The sequence below is a fragment of the Clytia hemisphaerica genome, unplaced genomic scaffold (genome assembly GCF_902728285.1).
Source record: "Clytia hemisphaerica strain Z4C2 unplaced genomic scaffold, Clytia hemisphaerica genome assembly, whole genome shotgun sequence".
NCBI classification, from domain to species: domain Eukaryota; kingdom Metazoa; phylum Cnidaria; class Hydrozoa; order Leptothecata; family Clytiidae; genus Clytia; species Clytia hemisphaerica.
In genome coordinates this window covers 903,126-925,922 of record NW_027103728.1, presented here as the reverse complement: position 1 = coordinate 925,922, position 22,797 = coordinate 903,126, and the positions used below count along the sequence as shown (strand labels likewise).

General features: G+C 37.8%; 1 protein-coding gene across 1 annotated transcript in view; it reads right to left on the bottom strand.

The window, feature by feature from the left end:
- LOC136804938 (uncharacterized) overlaps positions 1-22,797 on the bottom strand; it is a 28,308-nt gene that overhangs the window by 1,922 nt on the left and 3,589 nt on the right. Inside the window, exons 6-40 of the mRNA XM_067061469.1 lie at positions 22,299-22,430; positions 21,577-21,990; positions 21,073-21,375; positions 20,441-20,626; positions 19,641-19,817; positions 19,231-19,329; positions 18,846-19,027; positions 18,310-18,454; positions 17,899-18,042; positions 17,364-17,546; positions 16,485-16,751; positions 16,028-16,264; positions 15,260-15,460; positions 14,727-14,816; positions 14,213-14,407; positions 13,780-13,926; positions 13,430-13,603; positions 13,111-13,296; positions 12,749-12,931; positions 12,287-12,510; positions 11,778-11,996; positions 11,319-11,537; positions 10,936-11,128; positions 10,363-10,740; positions 9,887-10,141; positions 9,262-9,582; positions 7,833-8,156; positions 7,374-7,643; positions 6,850-7,017; positions 2,981-3,355; positions 2,427-2,620; positions 1,983-2,082; positions 1,633-1,773; positions 1,082-1,231; positions 463-666 (exon numbers count right to left, since the gene is read on the bottom strand). Of these exons, the coding sequence (XP_066917570.1) occupies positions 463-666; positions 1,082-1,231; positions 1,633-1,773; positions 1,983-2,082; positions 2,427-2,620; positions 2,981-3,355; positions 6,850-7,017; positions 7,374-7,643; positions 7,833-8,156; positions 9,262-9,582; positions 9,887-10,141; positions 10,363-10,740; positions 10,936-11,128; positions 11,319-11,537; positions 11,778-11,996; positions 12,287-12,510; positions 12,749-12,931; positions 13,111-13,296; positions 13,430-13,603; positions 13,780-13,926; positions 14,213-14,407; positions 14,727-14,816; positions 15,260-15,460; positions 16,028-16,264; positions 16,485-16,751; positions 17,364-17,546; positions 17,899-18,042; positions 18,310-18,454; positions 18,846-19,027; positions 19,231-19,329; positions 19,641-19,817; positions 20,441-20,626; positions 21,073-21,375; positions 21,577-21,990; positions 22,299-22,430 (7,380 nt within the window). The remainder of the gene's footprint in view (positions 1-462; positions 667-1,081; positions 1,232-1,632; positions 1,774-1,982; positions 2,083-2,426; positions 2,621-2,980; positions 3,356-6,849; positions 7,018-7,373; positions 7,644-7,832; positions 8,157-9,261; positions 9,583-9,886; positions 10,142-10,362; positions 10,741-10,935; positions 11,129-11,318; positions 11,538-11,777; positions 11,997-12,286; positions 12,511-12,748; positions 12,932-13,110; positions 13,297-13,429; positions 13,604-13,779; positions 13,927-14,212; positions 14,408-14,726; positions 14,817-15,259; positions 15,461-16,027; positions 16,265-16,484; positions 16,752-17,363; positions 17,547-17,898; positions 18,043-18,309; positions 18,455-18,845; positions 19,028-19,230; positions 19,330-19,640; positions 19,818-20,440; positions 20,627-21,072; positions 21,376-21,576; positions 21,991-22,298; positions 22,431-22,797) is intronic.

Sequence of the window (22,797 nt, the reverse complement as noted above, 5' to 3'; positions counted from 1 at the left end):
ATAACTAAATGATGAAAATCCATGATGAAAATGGCCAAAAAATTAAGAATATGCTAAGAATATAACCATCATAGAATTTTTCTACTCAAGCTAAGACTGCCATTTTTAGACCATTTTAAATTATAAATTGTCAATTAGGATCCTAACCTAAGAATGCTGTAAGAATATTTTAGGATGATTTTCCCAAAAAAGTTAAGAATATCCATGATGAAAGCGGATTTACACTATTCTTATAAAGAAAAAAGCGTGTACCTCACCAAGAAAGGACATTTATTTTGTTTTATTTGATAGTGAGACTCGTTGTGGACATGGGCAGTTACAAGAATCGACAGAAAGAGAAATTTTGGTTGTCTTTTTTGCCAAACTCTGATCTCAAAAGTCAACTTTTATTTCTGTAAACTAAATTGTGGTTTTTTTTCTGAAATTGTATAACAAGTATCTGAAATGAAAGGTTAAACGTACCATCTTTCTTGTTGTAGTGGTCAGGTTGGAAAGCCCAATGATGTCGGTGAGAAATGTGATAATGTGGTTGATATGGATCATGTTCAAGTTGTTCGTACAAATGCGGAATGGCCGGGTGGATGTGTTGGTTGAAACGGTGTAGGTTTGGGTCAGGTTCGTGGATGTGAATGTGATGGTTGGAGAAATCATTCGATCCGTCTTCACCTTAAGTTGCAATACGTTCATTTTAGCATGCTAGAAGACTAGTTCAGACGTAGTGTAAAATAAGCAGAAATGGTGGAAGGGACAAATTTTAGTTTATACAAACTGGTATATATTATCCCGTAATAGTTATCGTATTATCATATCATAACACCCTTTTTACTTTATTACACGGATTATAAACGACTTTCCATATAAGTAGGGAAATGAAATGTTTTGAAGTATTCAAAGTCAAGACGGTTGTTCTCGTGTAAAAAAACAATTATACGTGAATATACGATGTTATAGTTCTTTAGTTGAGGCTGGTTAAACCTGCTGTTCGGAAATATATTGACAACAATAGCAGGTCAAAACTTTTCGCTAATTCATCAGTCCTTAAAAGTGTTCGGTTAATCAACTTTATCTTTTAATCAGTCACCTTCGAATCCATAATAGTGATCTCTTTGTTCGCAACACTCATCTTCATCTTCCTCGTCATCTTCTTCATCGCAATCACAATGATGCCTGTTGTGGTGTCCATGACCGTGTCCATGGTGATGACGTTTGATCAGTTCACCTATCGCTTGATCTGTCAATGATTGATCGTAAAAATAAGATATACCTTTCAACTGTAACTGTAAATAAATTGCAGATTGAAGAGAAACTATCGAAATCAATGCTAGAATCCCAATAGAATAAAATCATGAAAAATCTGATGCAAGATCTCTACGGATCTACATTCTACTGTTCATAGAAGAATAACGGACAACCAAACAAACAAACAAAGCAAAAGTCTGATATCCGTAACATCCAAATAAGATTAAATGAGAGGCTGGAGTAGCATTGCGTGTCAGTTAGGAAAATAATGATAAATATATTAATGTCCTTAATTTTTCTTCTACTACTACGTGTCACGTCGCTACTATCAAACTAGACTTCAGTCAAACTTAACTTGGTGTTTTTTCGCTAAAGACAGAATCTATCATTCACCTTTAGGTTTGATGAACCAGGGACTTGGAGGATGAACATGAACCATGCGATGTTCATCATGATCTTGTGGATGTTGAGGTTCTGGATGTTGAAGATCATGATGATGATGTTCCATGTGCTCCTCGTGTGGCTCTTTGTGTTCTGTCCAATGGAACGAAAAGATTTCGTTAATTATATGGCTGACTGGCTCATAGTTAAGTCTTAGTGACGGTTTCTCCTTAGGGATCTTTATTTTCTTACTACCATGTTGATTGTACACTTCTGATTGACAAATTGGCTTTAAGAATTGTCTAAGACCATTTTTCATCACCTAAATACATCTTCATCAATCAAGGAAAACACGATCATACCTTTGTGTTCTTTCTTTTTATCACCTTCCTTTCCATCACCATGGTGATCGTGGTTGTTGTGATAATGGTGGTGGTGATGTGGCCAGTGGTAATGGTGGTACTGAACGTTTGAACAAAATGAAAGATTTTTTTATGCTTGTTCTCTGTGTTTATGATTCAGCATTTGCACGTATGCATTTTAAAGGGTTTCACTGTAGAACACTTAATTCTTGATTAATATGAAGATTCACTTATACTAAAATAGAACCACCCTGAACCATCTTATAGCTGCACTAATCAACTCTTGCCTGAAGGGGACTTTGGTCGAGTTTAACAAGGTCTAATGACATCTAATGTTTGAGTTCTTGTATCGGTGCGTTCATAGGTACAAAATTCTGACGTTATCTAACCTAGGAAAGCCCCGATCCAATCCTCCTGTCGCGTTAAAACTGAAGAATATCTTACATCTTCTTCAAGCTGTTGTTGGATATGTGGAATAGCTGGATGAACGTGTTGATTGAAACGATCCACATTGATGTCTGGTATGAGTATGTGACTATCGTGCTCCGCAAAGTCTTCCGATCCATTCTCTCCTTCATACGGTTCAGAAGGTTCATGCTCATATCGATGGTGGTGGTCTTTCTCCCATACCTCTTGATCTGTAAAGAAGTGTCATATTTTGTTTACTTTAATCGGTATGATTTTAAGGAGCCTTAAAGATTAAAGATTGCTTATTTTATGATAAAAGTCCGAGAATGTTGGTATGTTTCTGCTGCTCGGCATTTTGTTAAGTGTTTGTTGTATTGGATTTTCATTGCGAGACATCATTTCTAACCAATAGAATCGCCTTTTTATGATTTTGGCCTGCTGATTCGAAATTGTTTGATTTCGGAACTACGGTAATAGTTATATTAGGATGAAGCCTAGAACTAGGTGAAGCTGAGAAAAGGGTTCTTTTAATCAAGTCATTTACATGTATTAATTATTAATTTTATGACTACACGTGTTCGAAAGCATACCCTTCTTCATAACAAGCTGTACCAAATCAATGGCATCTTTTTTCCAACCATACTTCGGCTCTTGAAAAACAGATTTTGTAACGTTCTTCTCTTTTGCTTTCGATGTTTGATTCTTCTGACTGACATTTAATGTTTTATTCAAGGGTACAGTACTGTTATCAAGACTTAACTCCAGTTTGTTAGCAGTTTTAACAGTAGGTAGACAATCTTTCTTGGTGCAGGGTGTTTGCACAATGGGACTGTCAGGAGCCAGTTGTTCCATTGGGAAAGGGATTGATGGATGAATGTTTGTGTTACGATCGTCATAGAAACCAATTGCATCGTGGAAATCATGGAAATTACCAAACTGCTGGTTTAAGCCGACCTGAGGTAATCCTGAAAAGTAATATCAAAACAAGAAGCCCGTTGGGCGTGAAGGCCCAGCGAAAAGTAACGTGTTGAAAACGAGCGTGCAAAACAGCAAATGTATGACCATGTTGATCAAAGACAGGAAAAATATTTTCAAAGTCACCGCGGTACTTCTCAATAGTTAGACGCTTGAAACTTTATTGAATGGTCTCCATTCCAACCGGGTCTACAGGCGCAGGTTCACGGTTGAATACTCTCGGGTACCTAATAGCGGGGGGGGGGGGGTTTGGAATAAGCGGGGGGGAGAGGTTGGAAAAAATCTCAAAACTTAATAAGCGGCGGGGGGTTGGAATAAAAATGTCCTAGGTGGAAAATTTCCATAAATTATGCGCGCCCATAGAAAAATATAAAAAATACCCGCAAATATATAGTGAGTGGGCGCTTTTTAACCAATTAGGTGCACTCACATATGCAGGGAGAAATATCCATGCAGGCATGTTAGTTGGACCAGACTGTAAACCAGAAAAATAATCTTTAAAAAACTAGACGGTGAAATAGTTTATAGTCTGCATATCCAGGCCAATAAAATTCATGTGGTTAATGTGAGTTAACAGTTTAATGTGACAGATCCAGAAATGATCATTTTCACTGTTCATGCGTTTGCAACCATGAAAAATGTTTCAATAGACCTTTTTTCAAAGAGACCACCCTGTTGAATAATTATGTAGTCCAGCAGAAAAACAATGATACAGCCATGCATAATTACTGTATCATGCATATTGTAATAATTAATGCATGGTTGTATCATTGTTCTTCTGCTGGACTACATAATTATTTAACAGGGTAGCCTCTTTGAAAAAAGGTCTTAGTTCAAATTTACCCATGAGCTGCATTTTCGTGTCCATTAACAAATTCCAGAATCAGTTTATACTTTTTAAACAATAAATAATTATGTGAGTCGAGTTTGAAAAATCAAGCCACCGATCGTTTAATAGACCTTTTTTCAAAGAGGACGTCATGTTGAATAATTATGTACTCCAGCCATAAAAACAATGATAAAGCCATGCATAATTACTGTATCATGCATATTGTAATAATTATGCATGGTTTTATCATTGTTTTTCTGCTGGACTACATAATTATTCAACAGGACGTCCTCTTTGAAAAAAGGTCTATGCGACAGATCCAGAACAGAAATGGCCATTTTATTTCATCATCATCATCATTGCTCGACCGCAGTCGAGACCATTTTTGAAAAGACCATTTTATTTAATATACGTAGAATCATGAAAAAAGTCCCAATCTTGTTCAAATTTACACATTGAGCTGCATTTTAGTCTCCAATAACTTAATTCCATAATCAGCTTACTTGAAATAATTCTGTGTCGAGTTTGAAAAATCAAGCCACCAATCGTCAAACGAGACAGAACCAGAAATAACCATTTTCACGCGTAACATCATGGGAAAAGTTCCAATCTTGTTCGAATTTACACACGAGCTCCATTTTAGTGTCCATTACCAAATTCCAGAATCAGTTAACTTGTAATAATTATGTGTTGAGTTTGAAAATCATACCACGCACACGTCCCACCAACGACCCTGGACACCGCCGTACATTGTACGGTGTTGTACGGTGGGGCTTGATTTAAATGTCCGGTGGGAATTAAAGGTTAACTTTGAAAACACCGTGCATTTTCCCACTGCACATTAAATTTCCCACCGTACAATAGTACGGTGGGAATGCGATCCTGAAAGACAAGTTCCGTGGTCAAACTTAATGTACCAAAGAAAGTTTTTCCGACTTAGAAGTTTTTCAGTAAGTCCGACCATGGTTGAATATCTAAAAATTTGCATGCTTTCTGAAACTGAAATCAATTTGGTAGGTACGGTGGTGAAATAGGTTAACTCGAAATCCACCGTACACCCCACCGTACCCACCGTACACCCACCGTACAACACCGTACAATGTACGGCGGTGTCCAGGGTCGTTCCCACCACTGACTGTTTGTTGTTTTGGTAAAACAGCGACATATCCAGAAGTGACTGTTTTCTTGTGTCGCATCAAGAAAAAAGTTCCAATCTTATTCAATTTTACACATCAGCTGCATTTCAGTTTATTTATTTCTATATCGGAAGCCATTATTTCCTAAAAATAAAATCTTTTTGAAAACAAGAAGCTAAAAAATGAAGGTGATTTTTAGGTAGAATTTTCACTCATAAAACTTTATTAAAACTTGAGCAAAGACTATAAGATAAGACAGAATGTTGAAAAAGGTTTATAAAGAAAAATCATTACAAAATTTCTTTGGTTTGAAAGTCTCTTGACCACTAAAGCAAAGAAAATGTACAAGAAAGTATGAATCAACCTCCTCGCTTCGACCAGTCAGGGACAGTCTCCTTATTAGGAGACGCCTCCTGATTAGGAGACCCGTCTCCTAATCAGGAGGTTTCGGAGGTTCACGTCTCCTAATCAGGAGACGGGTGTAATTATCTCGTGAACGAGCAAACTGCGCATGATTTGATTGCTCCCAATGGAAAGAGCACAAAAAATTGATTCCATATGGTGATTTTTAGAAAAATCCACCGGTGGAATCAATCACAATTCTAATAATCCATAAGAACCAATCAGAAGTAAGAATCTGTCTTCTGAACAAAAGCGTCTCAAAAAGAAAAATGGCGGACATGAAAAAAATCAAGAGGGGCTTCCTTGTAGTGCTTTATATTAGGATTGTGATCGATTGCACCGAGAAATTTTGATAATTTTTTTAAAACTTTACCAATTCGAGGCTGCTCTTTCCATTAAAACTAGTTTCAAAATGCGCGGAAAAGCCTAAAGCCCTTAAAATTGAGATCAAAGTTTTATGTCTCCTAATTAGGAGACGGGTCTCCTGATCAAGCGACCCCAAGCGACCTACATGTCTCCTAATCAGGAGACGTCTCCTAATCAGGAGGCGTCTCCTAATAAGGTGACTGTCCCTGACTGTCGACTGCCATCTTGTTTTGTTTTGAAAATTGTTTTGAAGGAGCGCGGAATCAGAAAATATATCTTTTATAGCCAGTATCCGACTTTAGCAAGCTTTTCCCTCTCCAGACGGCAAAATTAAAAAGTGTGTTACTGGTTTTAAGCGCCGTTTCTACCAAAACGGACGGACAGACAGCGGAAGGGATGATGAGGACGGAAAGTTGCAAATGAAAGGCCCTATCGCTAGCGCTGGGCCAATAATATGATAATATTTCCCCCTTCATGTTCTTTTCTTGCTGGTACCGTACAATGCATGTGATTGAAAGAATCATCTGCAAAATGTTGTTTTTCTCATAATGGAACATTCATTTGTTTAGCAGGCATGAGACTGTACACCTAATTTACACAGTAGAAAAAACCGTATCAGTAATAAAATCAAGATATCGTTGTTTAAAGTCTAAGTCACAAAGTGGAAATCTTTCTAATATTACGAATACTTATTTATCAAACTGACACTGTTTCAAAACACTCCATCTGATACAATTAATCGAATTCATACTTTCGTTAAGGTGATGAAAATGATCCTGTTCTACAACATCATGTCTATGATCGTGTGATGGCATATCAAAAGTAACACCTTCACCGCCCTCGCCGCCCTCAACAGCTTCATGTTCGACTTCATTGGATGGTGGTGGTGCATCTGCATCCGCTGCATACTTCTCCTCCCCTTGAAAGAAGATAATAAGTTTTTCGGTTCAATTTGATGAACACCTAGATCAACTATTTCTGTGATTGAATCTTAATCTTCGAAACCTGTCAAATACCATCGAAGTTTACGAAACGATAATAAAAACTCAAAAATACCTCCAAACTTTGAAAAAAATCAATCCCTTGGTCATAGTTTTCTGTTTGTTTTTCGCCAAAAAGGGACTGGATCTAGTGGCATGTATTTCTACCAACTCAAACATAGCCAAAAAATGGAGTCTGCCAAATTACACCAGGTCACCTATCAATGCCATCCAGTCTATCAAAAAGCTATAAGTGCCCCCCCCGGGCTAATAGTAAATTGGTGGCAGTACTCACCAGTATGAGCATTTGCTTCATTATACGTCATGGGCATGATATCTTGGTCATTTATTAAACTACCAAAAACATTGTCCTCTTTATCCTTCTCTGATTTCTCCGCTTGTTTTGAAGATTTCTGTGTTTTTGTTGTTTGGTGTCTTTTGCCAGCAATGACGTGATGAAGTTTTGATTTCCTTTTGATCTTGTTGGGATTTGTTTCTTTGTTCTTGCTTTTGCTAGTCACAACGTTCTTTTTATTGGTGCTAGTTCGCTTAGCAGACGGTCGACCTTGATAAACGTAAAAGAATTATTTGAATTAAGCTCAGGAGTGAAACGAAAAGAGCATAGTAAACTTGATTTCCAGTCTCTGTTAACAATACTGTCCCGTCATAACAGATGAACGTACTAAGCTCCAGAAAGCGAATGAAATAAAAAGTTACAAATCGTTTTTTTATCTACGTCATTAAATACTCTTACTTTGGTCATCAGTTCTCCCTCGTGCTTCATTTTGTATGATGGACAAATCATAAGGCACTTCTTGGTCACCTTCATCAGGTTGTCTTTCATTGAGGGGAGGAGGTTGAGCATTTCGTTCATTCTCTTCTTCACTGTTCGGTAAAATATCCTCATCGTTCATCAAATTGTTAAGTAAACGATCTTCCCTCTCTTTTTGTTTTGTGTTGACTAGAGCCTTTGTATGCTCTCTTTTTCCTGTAGCTTTCCTTCTGGCGAATTTCTTACTTCGCTTGTTGGCTTTTGATCTTTGCAAAGTGGCTTTCTTTGCGATGGTAACGCTTTGAGCTGAAAAGAAAACACCATCTTTGTCTAGTACAGGGTAATTAAAAAAAACTGCACCCCTAGAATTTTTGACGTAACTTTTTTTCTGTCTATCTTATCGCCATGAAATCTTCAACACTCACACCCTAGTAGATTTGAAGCCTGCATGTGGGATTTGAGGTTTATAGATATTTATTAAAATATGATAGTTTGAAGAAAAAGTACAGTTTCCATAAATGAACAAACCCTTTCTTTTCTGACGTCAAAAAAGAAAATACTATTCTTGTGATCGGAGCATAATACAGCGTTTATAGTCCCCAGGGATGCCCTCAAAGAACGCACAATGACAGAGAGGTACTGTAAGCCTATATATTTAAGCAAGTCCAGGAAAAATCAAGAAGTTAAAGAGGAATGGAATGAATTCCTTTATAGGAATTTAATGAACTCCTTTATATAATCGTCGTCAATGCAATCGATTGGTTTGAAGAGAGGATTGACGTGACATCGTGAAAAAATGAATCTCAATGCATTGCAGATGTTAGAAGAGGATACGTGTGAGAAAAATCGTCAAAACGGACCAAACCTTCTTTAGCTTTTTGATTTGATGTTATGGCTCACTTTCATTCATTTTCCATTCATTTCCATTCACTTATTGGTTTAAAAAACATGATCAACGGTATTTCACATTCAACTGAAAAACTTCTCCATTTTTGACGTCAAAATAAAATTCCCTGTTCACTTGTGAAACTGGTACTTTATCTTCAAACTTCTTATTCTTCATAAGATATGTAAGCTATAGTATTCAAATTTCACACATAGACTTTAAATTTACTAAGGAAAAAGGGTTTGAGATTTCAAAGCTATAGGATAAATAAAAATTAAGTTACGTTAAAAAATCTAGGGGTGCGGTTTTTTTTAATCACCCTGTAGAAAGGCTTTTCTAAAATTGACTTAAATAATTTCTTATATCTTTAACCAGTTGGGGAAGGCGTATTATAGCAGACAAGGTGATTCAATAAATACAAAGCCAAACAATACAATTCTCATAATGCAGACAACGCATTTTTGCAAAGGGAGTGTGTCGAATCCTCTTAACAAAGTACACAATAACAAAGCTTGACAGTCTTACTCTGTTCATTTCTCCCCTGTGCTTCATTTTGAATGATGGAAAAATCATAAGGCACTTCTTGGTCACCTTCATCAGGTTGTCTTTCATTGAGAGGAGGAGGTTGAGTATTTCGTTCATTCTCTTCTTCACTGTTCGGTAAAATATCCTCATCGTTCATCAAATTGTTAAGTAAACGATCTTCCCTCTCTTTTTGGTTCGTGTTGACTAAAGCCTTTGTCTGCTCTCTTTTTCCTGCAGCTTTCTTTCTGGCGAATTTCTTACTTCGCTTGTTGCCTTTTGATCTTTGCAAAGTGGCTTTCTTTGCGATGGGAACGTTTTGAGCTGAAAAGAAAACACCATCTTTGTCTAGTAGAAAGGCTTTTCTAAAATTGACTTAGGGTAATTTCTTATATCTTTAACCAGTTGGAGAAGGCGTATTATAGCAGACAAGGTGATTCAATAAATACAAAGCCAAACAATGCAATTCTCATAATGCAGACAACGCATTTTTGCAAAGGGAGACGGTATAATCCGCCAAAACCTAAAAAAAGCAAACAATTGCAAAGCTTGACAGTCTTACTCTGTCGATTTCTCCCCTGTGCATTATTTTGTATGATGGACAGATCATAAGGCACTTCTTGCTCACCTTCATCAGGTTGCCTTTCATTAAGAGGAGGAGGTTGAGCATTTCGTTCATTCTCTTCTTCGCTGTTCGGTAAAATATCCTCATCGTTCATTAAATTGTTGAATAAACGATCTTCCCTCTCTTTTTGGTTCGTGTTGACTAGAGGTTTAGTTTGTTGTCTTTTTCCTGTGGCTTCCTTTTTGGTAATTTTCTTACTTCTTTTAATGCTCTTTGCAATATGCAGATTGGTTTTCTTTGCGATGGGAACATTTTGAGCTGAAAAGGAAACACCGTCTTAATCAAGTAGAAAGGCTTTTATAAAAATGACTGAAATAACTTATATATCTTTAACCAGTTGGGAAGGCGTATCATAGCAACAAGGTGATTCAATAAATACAAAGCCAAAAAATACAATTCTTATGCTACAGACAACGCATTTTTGTAAAGGAAGAGGATATAATCCTTTAAAAAAAGCACACAATTAACAAGCTACTTACTCTGTCGATTTCTTCCCTGTGCATTATTTTGTATAATGGACAAATCATAAGGCACTTCTTGGTCACCTTCATCAGGTTGTCTTTCATTGAGGGGAGGAGGTTGAGCATTTCGTTCATTCTCTTCTTCGATGTTCGGTAAAATATCCTCATCGTTCATCAAATTGTTGAATAAACGATCTTCCCTCGCTTTTTGGTTTGTGTTAACTAGAGGTTTAGTGTGTTGTCTTTTTCCACCTGTTATGACCTGATGTAGCTTATTTTTCCTCTGTTTGCTTTCCTTTCTGATTTTCACTGCCTTCTTCTTTCCCTTTTTTCTCGTGTTCTTCTTACGTTTCATTTTGTGGCGATTTTTTCTTCTCATTCTATTTGTGATTTTTGCTATGAAATGAGATTGAGTCATATGTGATAAACATAGGCACAGTAAATCACAATTTAGCGTACTCAAAGCCCAAATTTTCAATTGAAAGCCTTATGAAACTAATGAAGATGGAGACTTTTCGTATTCACCATTTACAGTAAGCTGTTGTAAAGGCAATTAAACGCAATGTTTTTATGGATATCGCATTTTGATACCTTTCTTTGAGAAATTCATCATCGTAGAAGCAGGATTATCTTCTTTTCTTGTTGAGATGGTCACTCCCATTTTTGATGTACCAGCATTCAGTGACGTTGGTTGACCTCGATTGATCAGACCATTCTTTTGCACTATTTTGCCAACATTGTTTTTCAAACTGTGTTGTTGCGCAGATTTGGCTCGCGTGATAACCTATTCAAGAGAAATATATTATTTGAGGAATTTGCGGAAGGCCAATAAAGGATTTCAGTTATGTAATATAATATTTTCCTTTTATGAGTTTATGAAGGGTGTTCTACTTTCGATGGTTGTCAGAGAATTATTGCCTTGAATGTAATAGAAAAGTCGATTGTACAACTTATATAATCATTCGATATTTTACCTTCAGAGGATGGCCACATTGATCTTTAACGCATGGATGATCGTAAAGTTGTTGATGAGGATAAGGAAGTGCTGGATGAAGATGAATATTGTTGTCAGGGTGATGTGGTTGAGGTGTGTGGATGGCGGTGGCATCAAATAGTGGGCGTGGTAAATGGTGTATATGTGGGCGGAGTGCTATCGGTAAACCCTCGTGTGCTGGGTGTACCGGTGAGATGACCTGAATTAGGAAAAAAAGACGTTTTTCTATTGGTTCTCACTTCTGTTGAAACTTATGTAAATCTATCATGGACTGACTAAGCAGGTTAAACAAATATTTTGGAGTGACTACACTGTCACTTTATCTCTGACAAACAAACGTGGCTTGTGTAAGTGTGTTGAGCTGGAAAACTGTGGGCTTGGGAAGTCACTTTAGAATGATATTAGAATCGTAATCAGTGAAAAATCCATTTATACTCACTTGTAAAGGATGGGCACATTGGTCTTTAACGCATGGATGATCGTAAAGTTGTTGATTAGGATAAGGGAGTGCTGGATGAAGGTGAACATTGTTGTCAGGGTGATGTGGTTGAGGCGTGTGGATGGCGGTGGCACCAAATAGCGGGCGTGGTAAATGGTTTACATGTGGGCGGAGTGCTATCGGTAAACCCTCGTGTGCTGGGTGTACCGGTGAGATGACCTGAATTAGGAAAAAGTTTAAGAAAAAATCGATGTTTTTTTATTGGTTCATTTCCTGTTGTAAGTTACGTGATTCAAGTTACGTGAGTTAAATTAAGTTATCATGGACTGACTCTGCAGGCTCAACAAATCTTTTTGAGTGATTATACTATATCACTTTCTCCATGACAGACGACGTAGTTTATGTAAGTGCGTGGAGTTTGAAAAATTGCTGACTTGGTTATAAAATTGGGAAGTCGCTTTAGAAATATATCAGAATGGTAATCACTGAAAAAATACTATTATCGTCACCTTCGGATGAGTGCATTGGTCTTTGGCGCATGGTGCATCGTAAAGTTGTTGATGAGGATAAGGGAGTGCTGGATGAAGATGAACATTGTTGTCAGGGTGATGTGGTTGAGGCGTGTGGATGGCGGTGGCACCAAATAGCGGGCGTGGTAAATGATGTACTCGTGGGCGGTGACGTATCATACCTTCTAGAGCTGCATGGTGTGAATATGATGCTGGTAGAACAACTATGAAAGAAAGGAAACTCGTTTTAGATTTTAAATAAGTTTTAAATGCTTTGACTGACCACGTTTTGTTTTTTTGTCTATATAGTGGTGGAACCTCTAATTTGTGGATACCATCGGGGAAATGGATAAGTGTCCGCCTTTTAATAACTCTAAACACCGAAATACCGTCTACCTTTAAGAGATTGAAAATTTCACTGTATTTTGGTTTACCCTTTCCCTTAAAGCTTTTTCAACAGACCTTGACGATGTTGACGAGTCTTGATTGGTGAAACTTCTGGTGATCTTTGGATGTTTGGTCTCATCATTCGATCTGTCAATGCGATTTCTTCTTCATGAATATGTTCGATGTCATTGTTAAGAGCGAGGTTGTCTTTTTCTTGTGGTGTCAAAACATCGCTCATCTCTGCTTCTACATTTTCACCTATAAATAGAATATGTCATATGTCAAAAATGTAAAGATTTTTTTTTTTAAGTGGTTTCATCTCTCAGTGCGTTTAGCTTTAGTTACAATTTTGGAGGAACAATTCCCTGTTAACGGTCATAAAATGGTCTTAGAAGAATCATTTCAATTCTCACGTCTGAAACCAGAAAATGCATTACCTTGAGGAGGACTGGGAACATCATCACTTTCATTTACTGATTGTGGAATATAAGGTGCTCCTTCTTCATTTTTCCACTCTTCTTCTCTTCGTGCGTTCTCTTCCTTTTCATGTTGTAATTCTTCAGGTAGGATGTCATCATCATTCAGTAATTTACTGACTGTTGCGTCTTGAGCGGTTTCTCCATCTTAGAAGGAAGGATCATGCGGTATTATATCTAGTCGGACAAAACAACTTTTCAAACCAAACTTTCCTCAACAAAATATTGTCAAACTTTCAACTATCAAACCTAACATTAATTCACAAAAGTTAGCAATTACCTTGGGAAGAACATGGTTGTGGATGATTATCATGACTGATAACTTGTCTTTTCTTTCCATCAATATCCAATTTCATCTTCCCATTCTCATCTCGACAAAATGGGTTGAATGTTTGGAGTGGTTGGCTGTCGATGGTTCCTTTGGGTGAATCGACATCGTCCTTTTGCGGCTCCACTGAGAAGAGATTATGAAATGATAACTTATGGTATGTACATGCATAACCATATTCAAAAAATAATTATTTACCAGCTCCAAAAAAAGACTTCGAATGGCACGAAGACACAAATAACATCATCTTTGTCATTACTTTCAAACTAGCTGCCATTTTAAATCAAATCTTTAAAACGTACCTTGGCTTTTCTTTTGGAAATGGGGAGTGATGTGGACAACACGATTGTCTCCTTGATCTTGTACATCCAGATGTTCTGCAAGTTGTTCATTCTCAGGTCGATTGTCTCTCGCATAATATTCACTCGCTTCTCCGTGACGATCTTTGTCTACGAATACAAAGGAAGTGGTTGGAAGAATGTTTCTTCCTCCTGATGAATGAAATTTACAACATCATCACGAGAATCATTTCGGATGTTTGGAGCATGTTCGCAGTTTGTTAGTACAGTATACATAATGAATTATTATGTACGAAGGATATCTCGAAAAAGGAGATAAGGAGCTTTTTTCTGTGAGAATTGTATCCTTGATTAGAAGCGGACGAAAGGGTTGGTGTGCATTCAGTGACAAATACTTTTGCAAAAGATATATAAAAGACTGTAGTAGATGACGTACCTTCTTTAGAAGTTTTATTATGAAGATCATTAGCCTCTGGTTCAGTAGCAATTTGTTCTTCGAAATGTGGTATGGACATTAGGATATGGCCATTGAATGATTGAAGTTCAGTAGAAGGGGGTTCAATGAATTGGTCGTGCTCCATATAATCATCACTACCGTCTTGTTTGGGCATTTCACGGTGAATGTGCACCACTGGAAAGTGAAAGCAGTGTTCATCAGCTATCTGCATGTCAGTAACTTATGCGTCAATCCCTTTGTTATGTGAGTTTTTAGACGAGTTTTTATACTCATAGAAAGTTGTTTTTTCACCTTAAGGTTAAACCTTGCACGAAAATTTGATTTAGCAATATTAGTACAATAAACTCCCTAGACTCCTTTCTTCCAAGCGCTTAGCGGTCATTTAACGTTAAATGAACGTTGGAACAACGTTGTTTGCCAGCTTGGTAACTGGTCTATATCAATAAAACGTTAGCATTGTATGAGGGACACGTGTAATGAAGTGTTGACGAACCTTTAGTGTCGTTGTGTATGCCATGGTATACTCTTCGTATTGTTGATGTCCCGTTTTTCTTACTGTGCTCATCATCTGTTGCATCACGACCTAACAATATGTCAAAGAAACGATAGTTTTGCGAGTTGTGCCTTTAAGAAACTGAAGTTTATCGGCAAACATTACATCAAGCTTTTCCCTCGTTATCCGTACAGAGGGAGCCGAACCAAAAAGATTCTTGAAAATGGAATCCCTTGGAAATATGACAAAGTTTTAAAAGAACCCTCAGAAAAGCTCTTCTTCATAAAGTTAAGGTGGAGCTAAAATCAGTCTAGAATAATTATTAATCACTTTCCGCTCATAAAAGGATAACTTTTCTTTTTACCCCTGGAGAAGAAGATACAGCTAGGCGTTGCTTTGTAATGTAAACCCTGGAAAAGAGCTTTCCTTAGACTCCCTGGAAATGTTCATCAACCCCTCCCCCTGTATTGGTATAAAATGGAATGGCGCATTATTCACGTAATGTAATGTTTTAACTTTAACGTCTAACAAACCTTCCACTTTCCCTCTCCGTTCTCCATCATGGAAATGGTGTGGTGAATGATGATATTCTTCTTCGATATCTCCCGATCCTTCATCTTCATCGTGGTAATCGTGATGTCCATAATCGTCATCGTAATCTTCATCACCGTAGTCATGGTGATCACGGTGGTGATGATGGTGGTGGTTGTGGTGGTGACCATGTCCTCCAAAGCCTTTTTAAAAAAGTATCAAAGGTTAAAGACTGTATTACCCGGAGAAACTTTCTATATGAACTAAAAGACGTATGGCGCTGCACTTAGAATTGGACATTTTCCTAGTAGAACTTTTCCAAAATCATGTCCATGTTTACAGGATCAATTTATAAAAAAATTATGACACACCTGTTTCAATGCCCCGGTGAAATCTTTTTCCACAGTGGGGAGCTAGAAATTCTATTCTTACCAGCTCAAAAAAAGTGGGATAGTTTTCATGTGTCTTTTTATCCACTTGGGATGGGATCAAAGTCAATTTGGAAGTGGGCTGAAGTTTTGGTGTATGTTTCTCGCCGTGATGAGATTTCGGCTCTATTTATGACATAGGGGTGTATCATGAATTGCAGTTATTTCTTGTTTTGTCTTTTGATTATGACGTAAGTAAGTTTGATAATTGCATACATAATTCCACAATTCGTCTATTCTTCCTTTAAATTCCTTTGAAAGGCAGTATTGTTGTCTGTTAGGTATATTCTTCCTCTTCAAAATTCTTAAGAATCAGCTAATATAAAATAAATGAGTATTTACCGATGCCATCAGGACACCACCCGTAACCACCACCATATCCATTGCAACCAAAATGTCCTTCGTGGTCAGAATGTATTTCATGGTGATGCAACTTATGGATATCCATATGCATCTCTGGGTAGTGACCAATCGAACCATATGGATCTTGTCGCTTAGCAACGTATGGTTCACTGCTCATTAGGAAGATTTGGCGTGTCTGACCTGGTGATTCTACTGTCTTTTTGGTAGTCATGGAATCTGGAATTTCAAAAACAATATTAAATTGAATGCATCTAATGTTGAGAAGAGTGGGCATTGTTTCAATGAAGAAATGTTGTGCAAACTTGATCAAACCAGTGAGAAAGAGTTGCGTCGTCCGCTACCTCTAAATACAAAAACCTTTGAGTCGAAAGACTGACTGCTACACCAAAGTCTGTAGCTAATCAAACCGAGAATCACTAAGAAACAATAGTCTCACTTTGTTTGACTTCTTCCACACTTCTACCATGCCGATAACGACTGGTGTCCATTTCATCTTCGAAGTGGACATCTGGTGTGTCTCGGATTCCAGGGCCATGGAATTCTTCTCCCTGGAAGACAGGTAGAGGTGAGATGGGTCCTTCATGAACAACCTCTGGTGGAACAATGCGATCATCAGAGTCTACTTCTTGGTGTGGGTGTTCATGCACATGGGAATGTGTTCCCTGGTTTTGAATCATCTCGTGCTCGTTGTGAACTGTCTCTCCTGGTGAAACGAGAAGGAAGGTTTTTTTATTTTTAATGAGACATCTAGGTTGGCAATAAGAATGTCTTCTTAAATCTATCTACCAGAGAATCTATCTTATTGGAAGAAACAATAAACTAATTTGGATTGGTCCGCAATTGCAATTTTTACATTTATTTCCAGTGATCCAAAGCTATCATGAGGCCCCCCAGCGGCACCCCTAATCACGCCATCACGTAAAAAGATTTTCTCCATCACGCATCACGAAAATCGCTAAAATTTGTCATCACGCAAAAAATAGCGAAAAATAGCCCAAATCACGCATCACGCCTCAAATTTTTGTCCTATCACGCATCACGCCAAAATCTTGATCACGCCATCACGCCAAAAAAAATCCCTAATCACGCCATCACGCAAGAATAAAGTCCCAATCACGCCATCACGCAAACCGCTGGGGGGGGGTCTCTATCATCAAAGTGACACACGCTACAATTTAGCCTGCATGCGCCTGGAAGTTTTGACGTTATTACTTTGCTTCAGTATTTCTTTCTGCTTTCATAAGGACGGCGAAAACCCTCGTCAACTCGTGTAGGGTAGGAAAATAAAGAAGCTCCATTTTGTGTTTTAACTTACCAGGGTCTTGGTGGACGCCTTCTTCGTGATCAATATGAACGATTGGGAATTCGTGGTGATGAAGGTGTTCATTCTGTTCATGGTGGATGAAATGATGATGTCCTTGTTCTTTGGCAATCTCTTTGTGAAATTCATCCTTGATGTCTTTCTCCTCATCACCGTCACCTCCATGGAAATCCTTGCCTGTTGAAAATGAAATGAGTAATATTATTGTCTGTGTTATTGGTTGGGTAGTTCAAAATAGGCAAAAGAAGGTATACTCCATCCCCTTATCAAACGACGGATGTGTTGCAGAGGTTCAAAAAATGGACCTTATGAACTTGGGCTGACGTTGTCTTGAAAAAGTCGTCAACACTTTTCTCAAAAACTCGAAAAGATAACTCCCCCAACTGGATTTGATGTTTATGTGATCCAACCCAGAGCTCATGGTGATTTAATGAGGCACCCCTCTCTCCTCCCTATACTATACTACCCTTTGGGGGAGTGGTTTCTGAGAGAAATTTCCACCAACAAAATGAAAGAAGTGTATGAATACCTTCCTGTCCTTCACCATTATGTAATTCACCAGGATGGTGTTCTTCCGGTTTATGATGCTCTTCACCGAACTGTGGTTCTGTTTCATGATGACCTCCTTCACCTTGGTGATGTTGGTGATCGTCGTGATACATCTCGTCATCGCCTGAATGTTGAAGCGAAATACAACAATTGTCATTAGGTGTCTTTAACATTTGCTGAAGATTTAGCAATTTGAAGATCGACTTTGTACTTTTAATTGTTCATATTGTTCATATTGCGTTTTTGTGCCTCGTTACTCTTATAAAGAAAAGAGTGTACACGTAAATGCGTGAAACTAGGCTGCATGTATCCCCTCTGATGTGCTTTGATATATCCTATATCAATATAAATTCTGGGGATGCAAGTAGCCTAGCGTGAAACATGCTCTCACCTTCGTCCCCAGTATCGATATCGTGATCATCATGCTCATCCACATCTCCTCCTTCCTTCTCAACATACCCTTCTGCTTCTCTCTTGGCACCTGTTAATGTTGTGGTCCCGTTACATGGGCTGCACCCTTCTTCTGATGGTGTGTTCTGTATGGAGAAAGTTTCCTTGGTTTCATGATTTTATTGTTGCTATGAGATACTTTGAGGGAACTAATTCTAGCAAGGGGCATAAATGACAGGAAAAAATAATTTTGACGAGGACTAATTTTAGCGAATGGAAGGGTATATCAGTAAAAATTAGTTTATGGTTAACTTCGGCGAGACTTTGGCAATTATCTTATTTTTATGGCCGATGAAAAGTCAAACGAATAGTGATCAATCAATTCTAGCTTCTCCATCGTCAAATGATTTTTGTTGATGCCAAAAGATAGTATTATCTTCAATATCATGGTTATAATTCCCAAAATTCAATAGTCTATATGAAATTAAAGGTGGAATAGAGATGAAAGCTACAAGTACTGAATCATACAATGCTTACATAAGGGATAGAAGTATTGCAACATTTCTTGGAACCATGATGTTGATGAATCAGATCTTGATCGCAACCAGGACATTGATTGTAATTATGACCACGATGTATTTTGTGGTGATGATGGTAATGATGTTGGTGGTGATTATCATGAAGACCAGATTCTCCTTGCTCGCTTTGATTCTCTTGACCTTATGAATGAAAGAAAAAAACAAGGTCTTAAAATCACTGTCAATTCTAAATAGCGAAAACTGAGACTCTGAATGGGAAAATTTTCAATTGTTTGTCAATATGATACGAGTACGAAGCATGTTTGAAAATTTACGGTTCTCACAAAAAATCTCAAACTTGAACAATTTTCGTATGTTGTGCACTTGATTTCAAAGTAGTTTACCTTTGAACATTGCTGATTGCTGGTTGTGATGACCATGGTGGTGACTCATATGTCCCATATGGTGGCCCATATGGTGATGATGTCTATGATGATGATGACCTGTGGGTAGAAAGTAGAAAAGATTTAAAAAGTTATTCTATAATAAGACATTACTCAACACGTCAAGGTATCCAATAAGATTTCAACCTTCCTCTAGAAAAACTATCACAACCTAACCCCCAAGATAGTCAAAAATGGTCGTACCTCCCTAAGGCTTGGAAAAATTGTCATAGCCCCCTTTATCTTCTCTGCTAAATAATTACGTCAGTTTTTGAAGATGAATAAAATCGGGTTACAATCTAAAAGTGGACATTCCTGGACACTCTTTTTCACCTCTCGTAAAATAAAATCACGATATATTGGGGACCAACCTCCTTCGTGCTCCGAAGACATGTGTTCGTTTTGGTTGGTCACGTGGTGATTTCCTCTACTCGTTTCATGATGGTGATGCATGCTTTCACCACCCATGTGCTCATCTTGATGTGGCATACGTGCCATGTATTGATGGTCCATCACTTTACTGCCCAATGCACTCTCCCTATATCGACCTGTAAATATATTACATGAAATGATTTATTAAATTTCAATGCTTCCAACGGTAAATGTCAACGTTGTCTGTATATTTACTTATTTAATTTATTTGCTTAATCTCTTCCCTCTTTTTACCACTGTTACGTTGAGCCGACGTGTGCCACAGAACGAAATAACTAACTAACGCACTGACTATGTAAGAAAATAGTCTTAATAAAATATACTAATAATATGCACGCGATTTCTACTTACCTTTTGCTGAAATTGACTTTCGGAGAGGCAGTTTTAGCCAATCTGGAAGGTATAAAGTCCAAAAAAATTCCAACCATGGTGGGGCCTTCTTAGATACTAAACATATAGGGCCCCCCTAAAATAGAATTTGTGTCTACGGCACTGAATATCTACCCTTATTTTGAATATCGTGAAGTAGATTATTTTCTAATTCCATCAAACTTATCATAAAAACGAATTCAAACTATACAATCCGTACACATTTCACGGAGTAGAATTTACTTTACAACACAGCAATTCAAATAGAGTGCATTAGTCAACGCTAACGTACGCTGGTTCATTCATTTCTATTGTATAATTTAATTGTTGCGAGGGAAGGCCCGTTTCCTTGTACAATAGCTTTACCAACCTCTTTCGAAGTCGACTTCATCACCAATGAATTCAGTGCTGCCATGGAAACCAGGGTGATGAAAATGATCATGGTCTTCATGATGATGTTGTTCTTGTTCTTGCGATGAACCATACGTCTCATCCTCCAGATGTGATGCGTCATTGTGCATGTTGAAACTGTATCCATGCATACCGTACAAATGGCCTGCAAGCGGAAGAATTTTTCAGTACTTTTTCAATGGGGAATCTGATTTCCTTTCAGTCAGTTCAAAGGTAAGGGTATGTTACGTCACGTTCATTCTGGCTGGGAGCACTGAGAGCACTTTTTGACTGGGTAAAGACTCCAATCTTTAATTATGGTCGACATTCTCATAAGAATATCAATATTATTTTTACAACCTAAGCAGTCGCTTCATCTCGCTTGTTTTATCATTTGCTGCCTCTACACTTTTAAGTTTTCTGTATTCCCATCTTCTAGACCTTTTGGCTTTCGTCAAAGCGTACAGTTTTTGCCTTTTGCCTTGTAAACAAAGATGAAGATTTTAAGGGCTTAATGTTGTCCGTTTTACAGTTTGTTAAGCTTCACCTCTTAAGTTCATTTATCTTTATCTTTAAAAGCCTCACTTTTGAAATTAAAGAAAACTGACGAACCTGCTTGATGGTGAAAGCCACCTCCATCGGTTAAATGACCATGTGGTTCCTCTTCCACGTGCTCTACATGATGTCCTTTCTCTTTTTCTTTATGCATGGCTTTCTGTTTACCTTCCAACGCCTCTTTCAACATCTTTTCGTGTTCTTTTGCTTCTTTCTCGTGAAGTTTGTGCTCCTTTTCTACTTGTGCAATCTTTTGGAAATTGTGAGGGATAGCATTCATGATGTTGTCACCGAAATGAACAGCGTGCAGATCTGGCATGCTATGGATCATGTAGTCATGCTCTTCGCTGATTTTATCACCTAGAATTGAAATTTCAGATTGAAAACCTTTTTTGACTGGTAATTTCTAATTTTGATGCTTTTATATCAAAGAAATATTATTCATGTCATTTAGGTATTCCACTCCTTCGTTTTACGCCACGGTTTAAAAACTCTTATATCACTGCGTTGCACGATTATGCCATCATACGAATGTAAAGCTATTGCAATAGAACCGCAAACCTTTCTTCAGGACTACATCGTCCATATGGTGATGTCCGTAGGATGCACCATCGATGCCACCAGCATACCCACCAACCATTTGCATGTGATGGTCTTGACCATGCCCTCCTCCTTCGTGTGAAAACTCCCGATGCATGTCCATGTGACCTACTCCTTCCATATGGTGGCCCGTATGTCCCAAATATCCACCGTCATGTCCATAATGGCCACCACTTCCACCATAGTAGCCGCTGCCATAGTTACCATATCCATGACCATGACCGTTGCCATGTGACCCGTGATGGCTCCCATAGCCTCCATAACCATGGCTACCATAGCCGCCGTAGCCACCGTAGCCATGGTTCCCATGATGATCTGTTCCATGATGGCGACCATAGTGTAAATGTTCTCCTGCATCTTCACCACTGTGTGTTCCTACGGTAACATCGATTAAAAAGTTATGTTCATGGTAACTTACATTGACATAAATGAAGGTATTGATACCTTCAATATGAACCTTGAATATGTCTTCTCTTGCTATTATTAATAAAACAACTACATTTTAAGAACTGTTATTCCTTTTAAAAAGCTTCGCCGGGTTTTCCCAAGATGTTTAACCCTTCAATGACGACTTTATCATTGTTCAAAAATGAAAGATCTTGCATATCTATCAAGTCCCATATCGAAATTACTTCCGAAATTTCAGGTTAAATAATTCTTGTAAGACACAAAGAAAGACGTACCAATGTACCGGTGATCGTGCATCCCACTTTGACCATGTTCATGTTGCCCTGGGTGACCAACTTCTCCATGTCCCCAATGTGATGACATCCATTCACCGATATTTCCGCCATGGAAACTGTCTAGTTCAGAATCTTTGAAAGAGAGAAAATTAAGATGAAGAACTAGTGCCGTGGTTCTGTAGGAAATCCTACCTAGGTCACGTGATAATATAATATGATTTCAGCGCTTGACCAATCAGAAGCTTCTTTTCAATAGCTACAAAATCAACAATATCTTTTGCGATATTAACTTTTTTTTGCTTGGAAAAGTTTAAAGCACACCATCTAGCCCTTCGGGCTTTACAAAAATCTGTGATTTTAAGCATGAAGAAAATAATAATGAAAACTTCCATAAGAATACTTTTAATCCCTCCTTATCAAAATTTAGACTTAAACTTCATATTTTTCTTAACTAAGCTCGAGTAGTTTCATTCTCGAAATTTTCGAGAAAGACGATCTG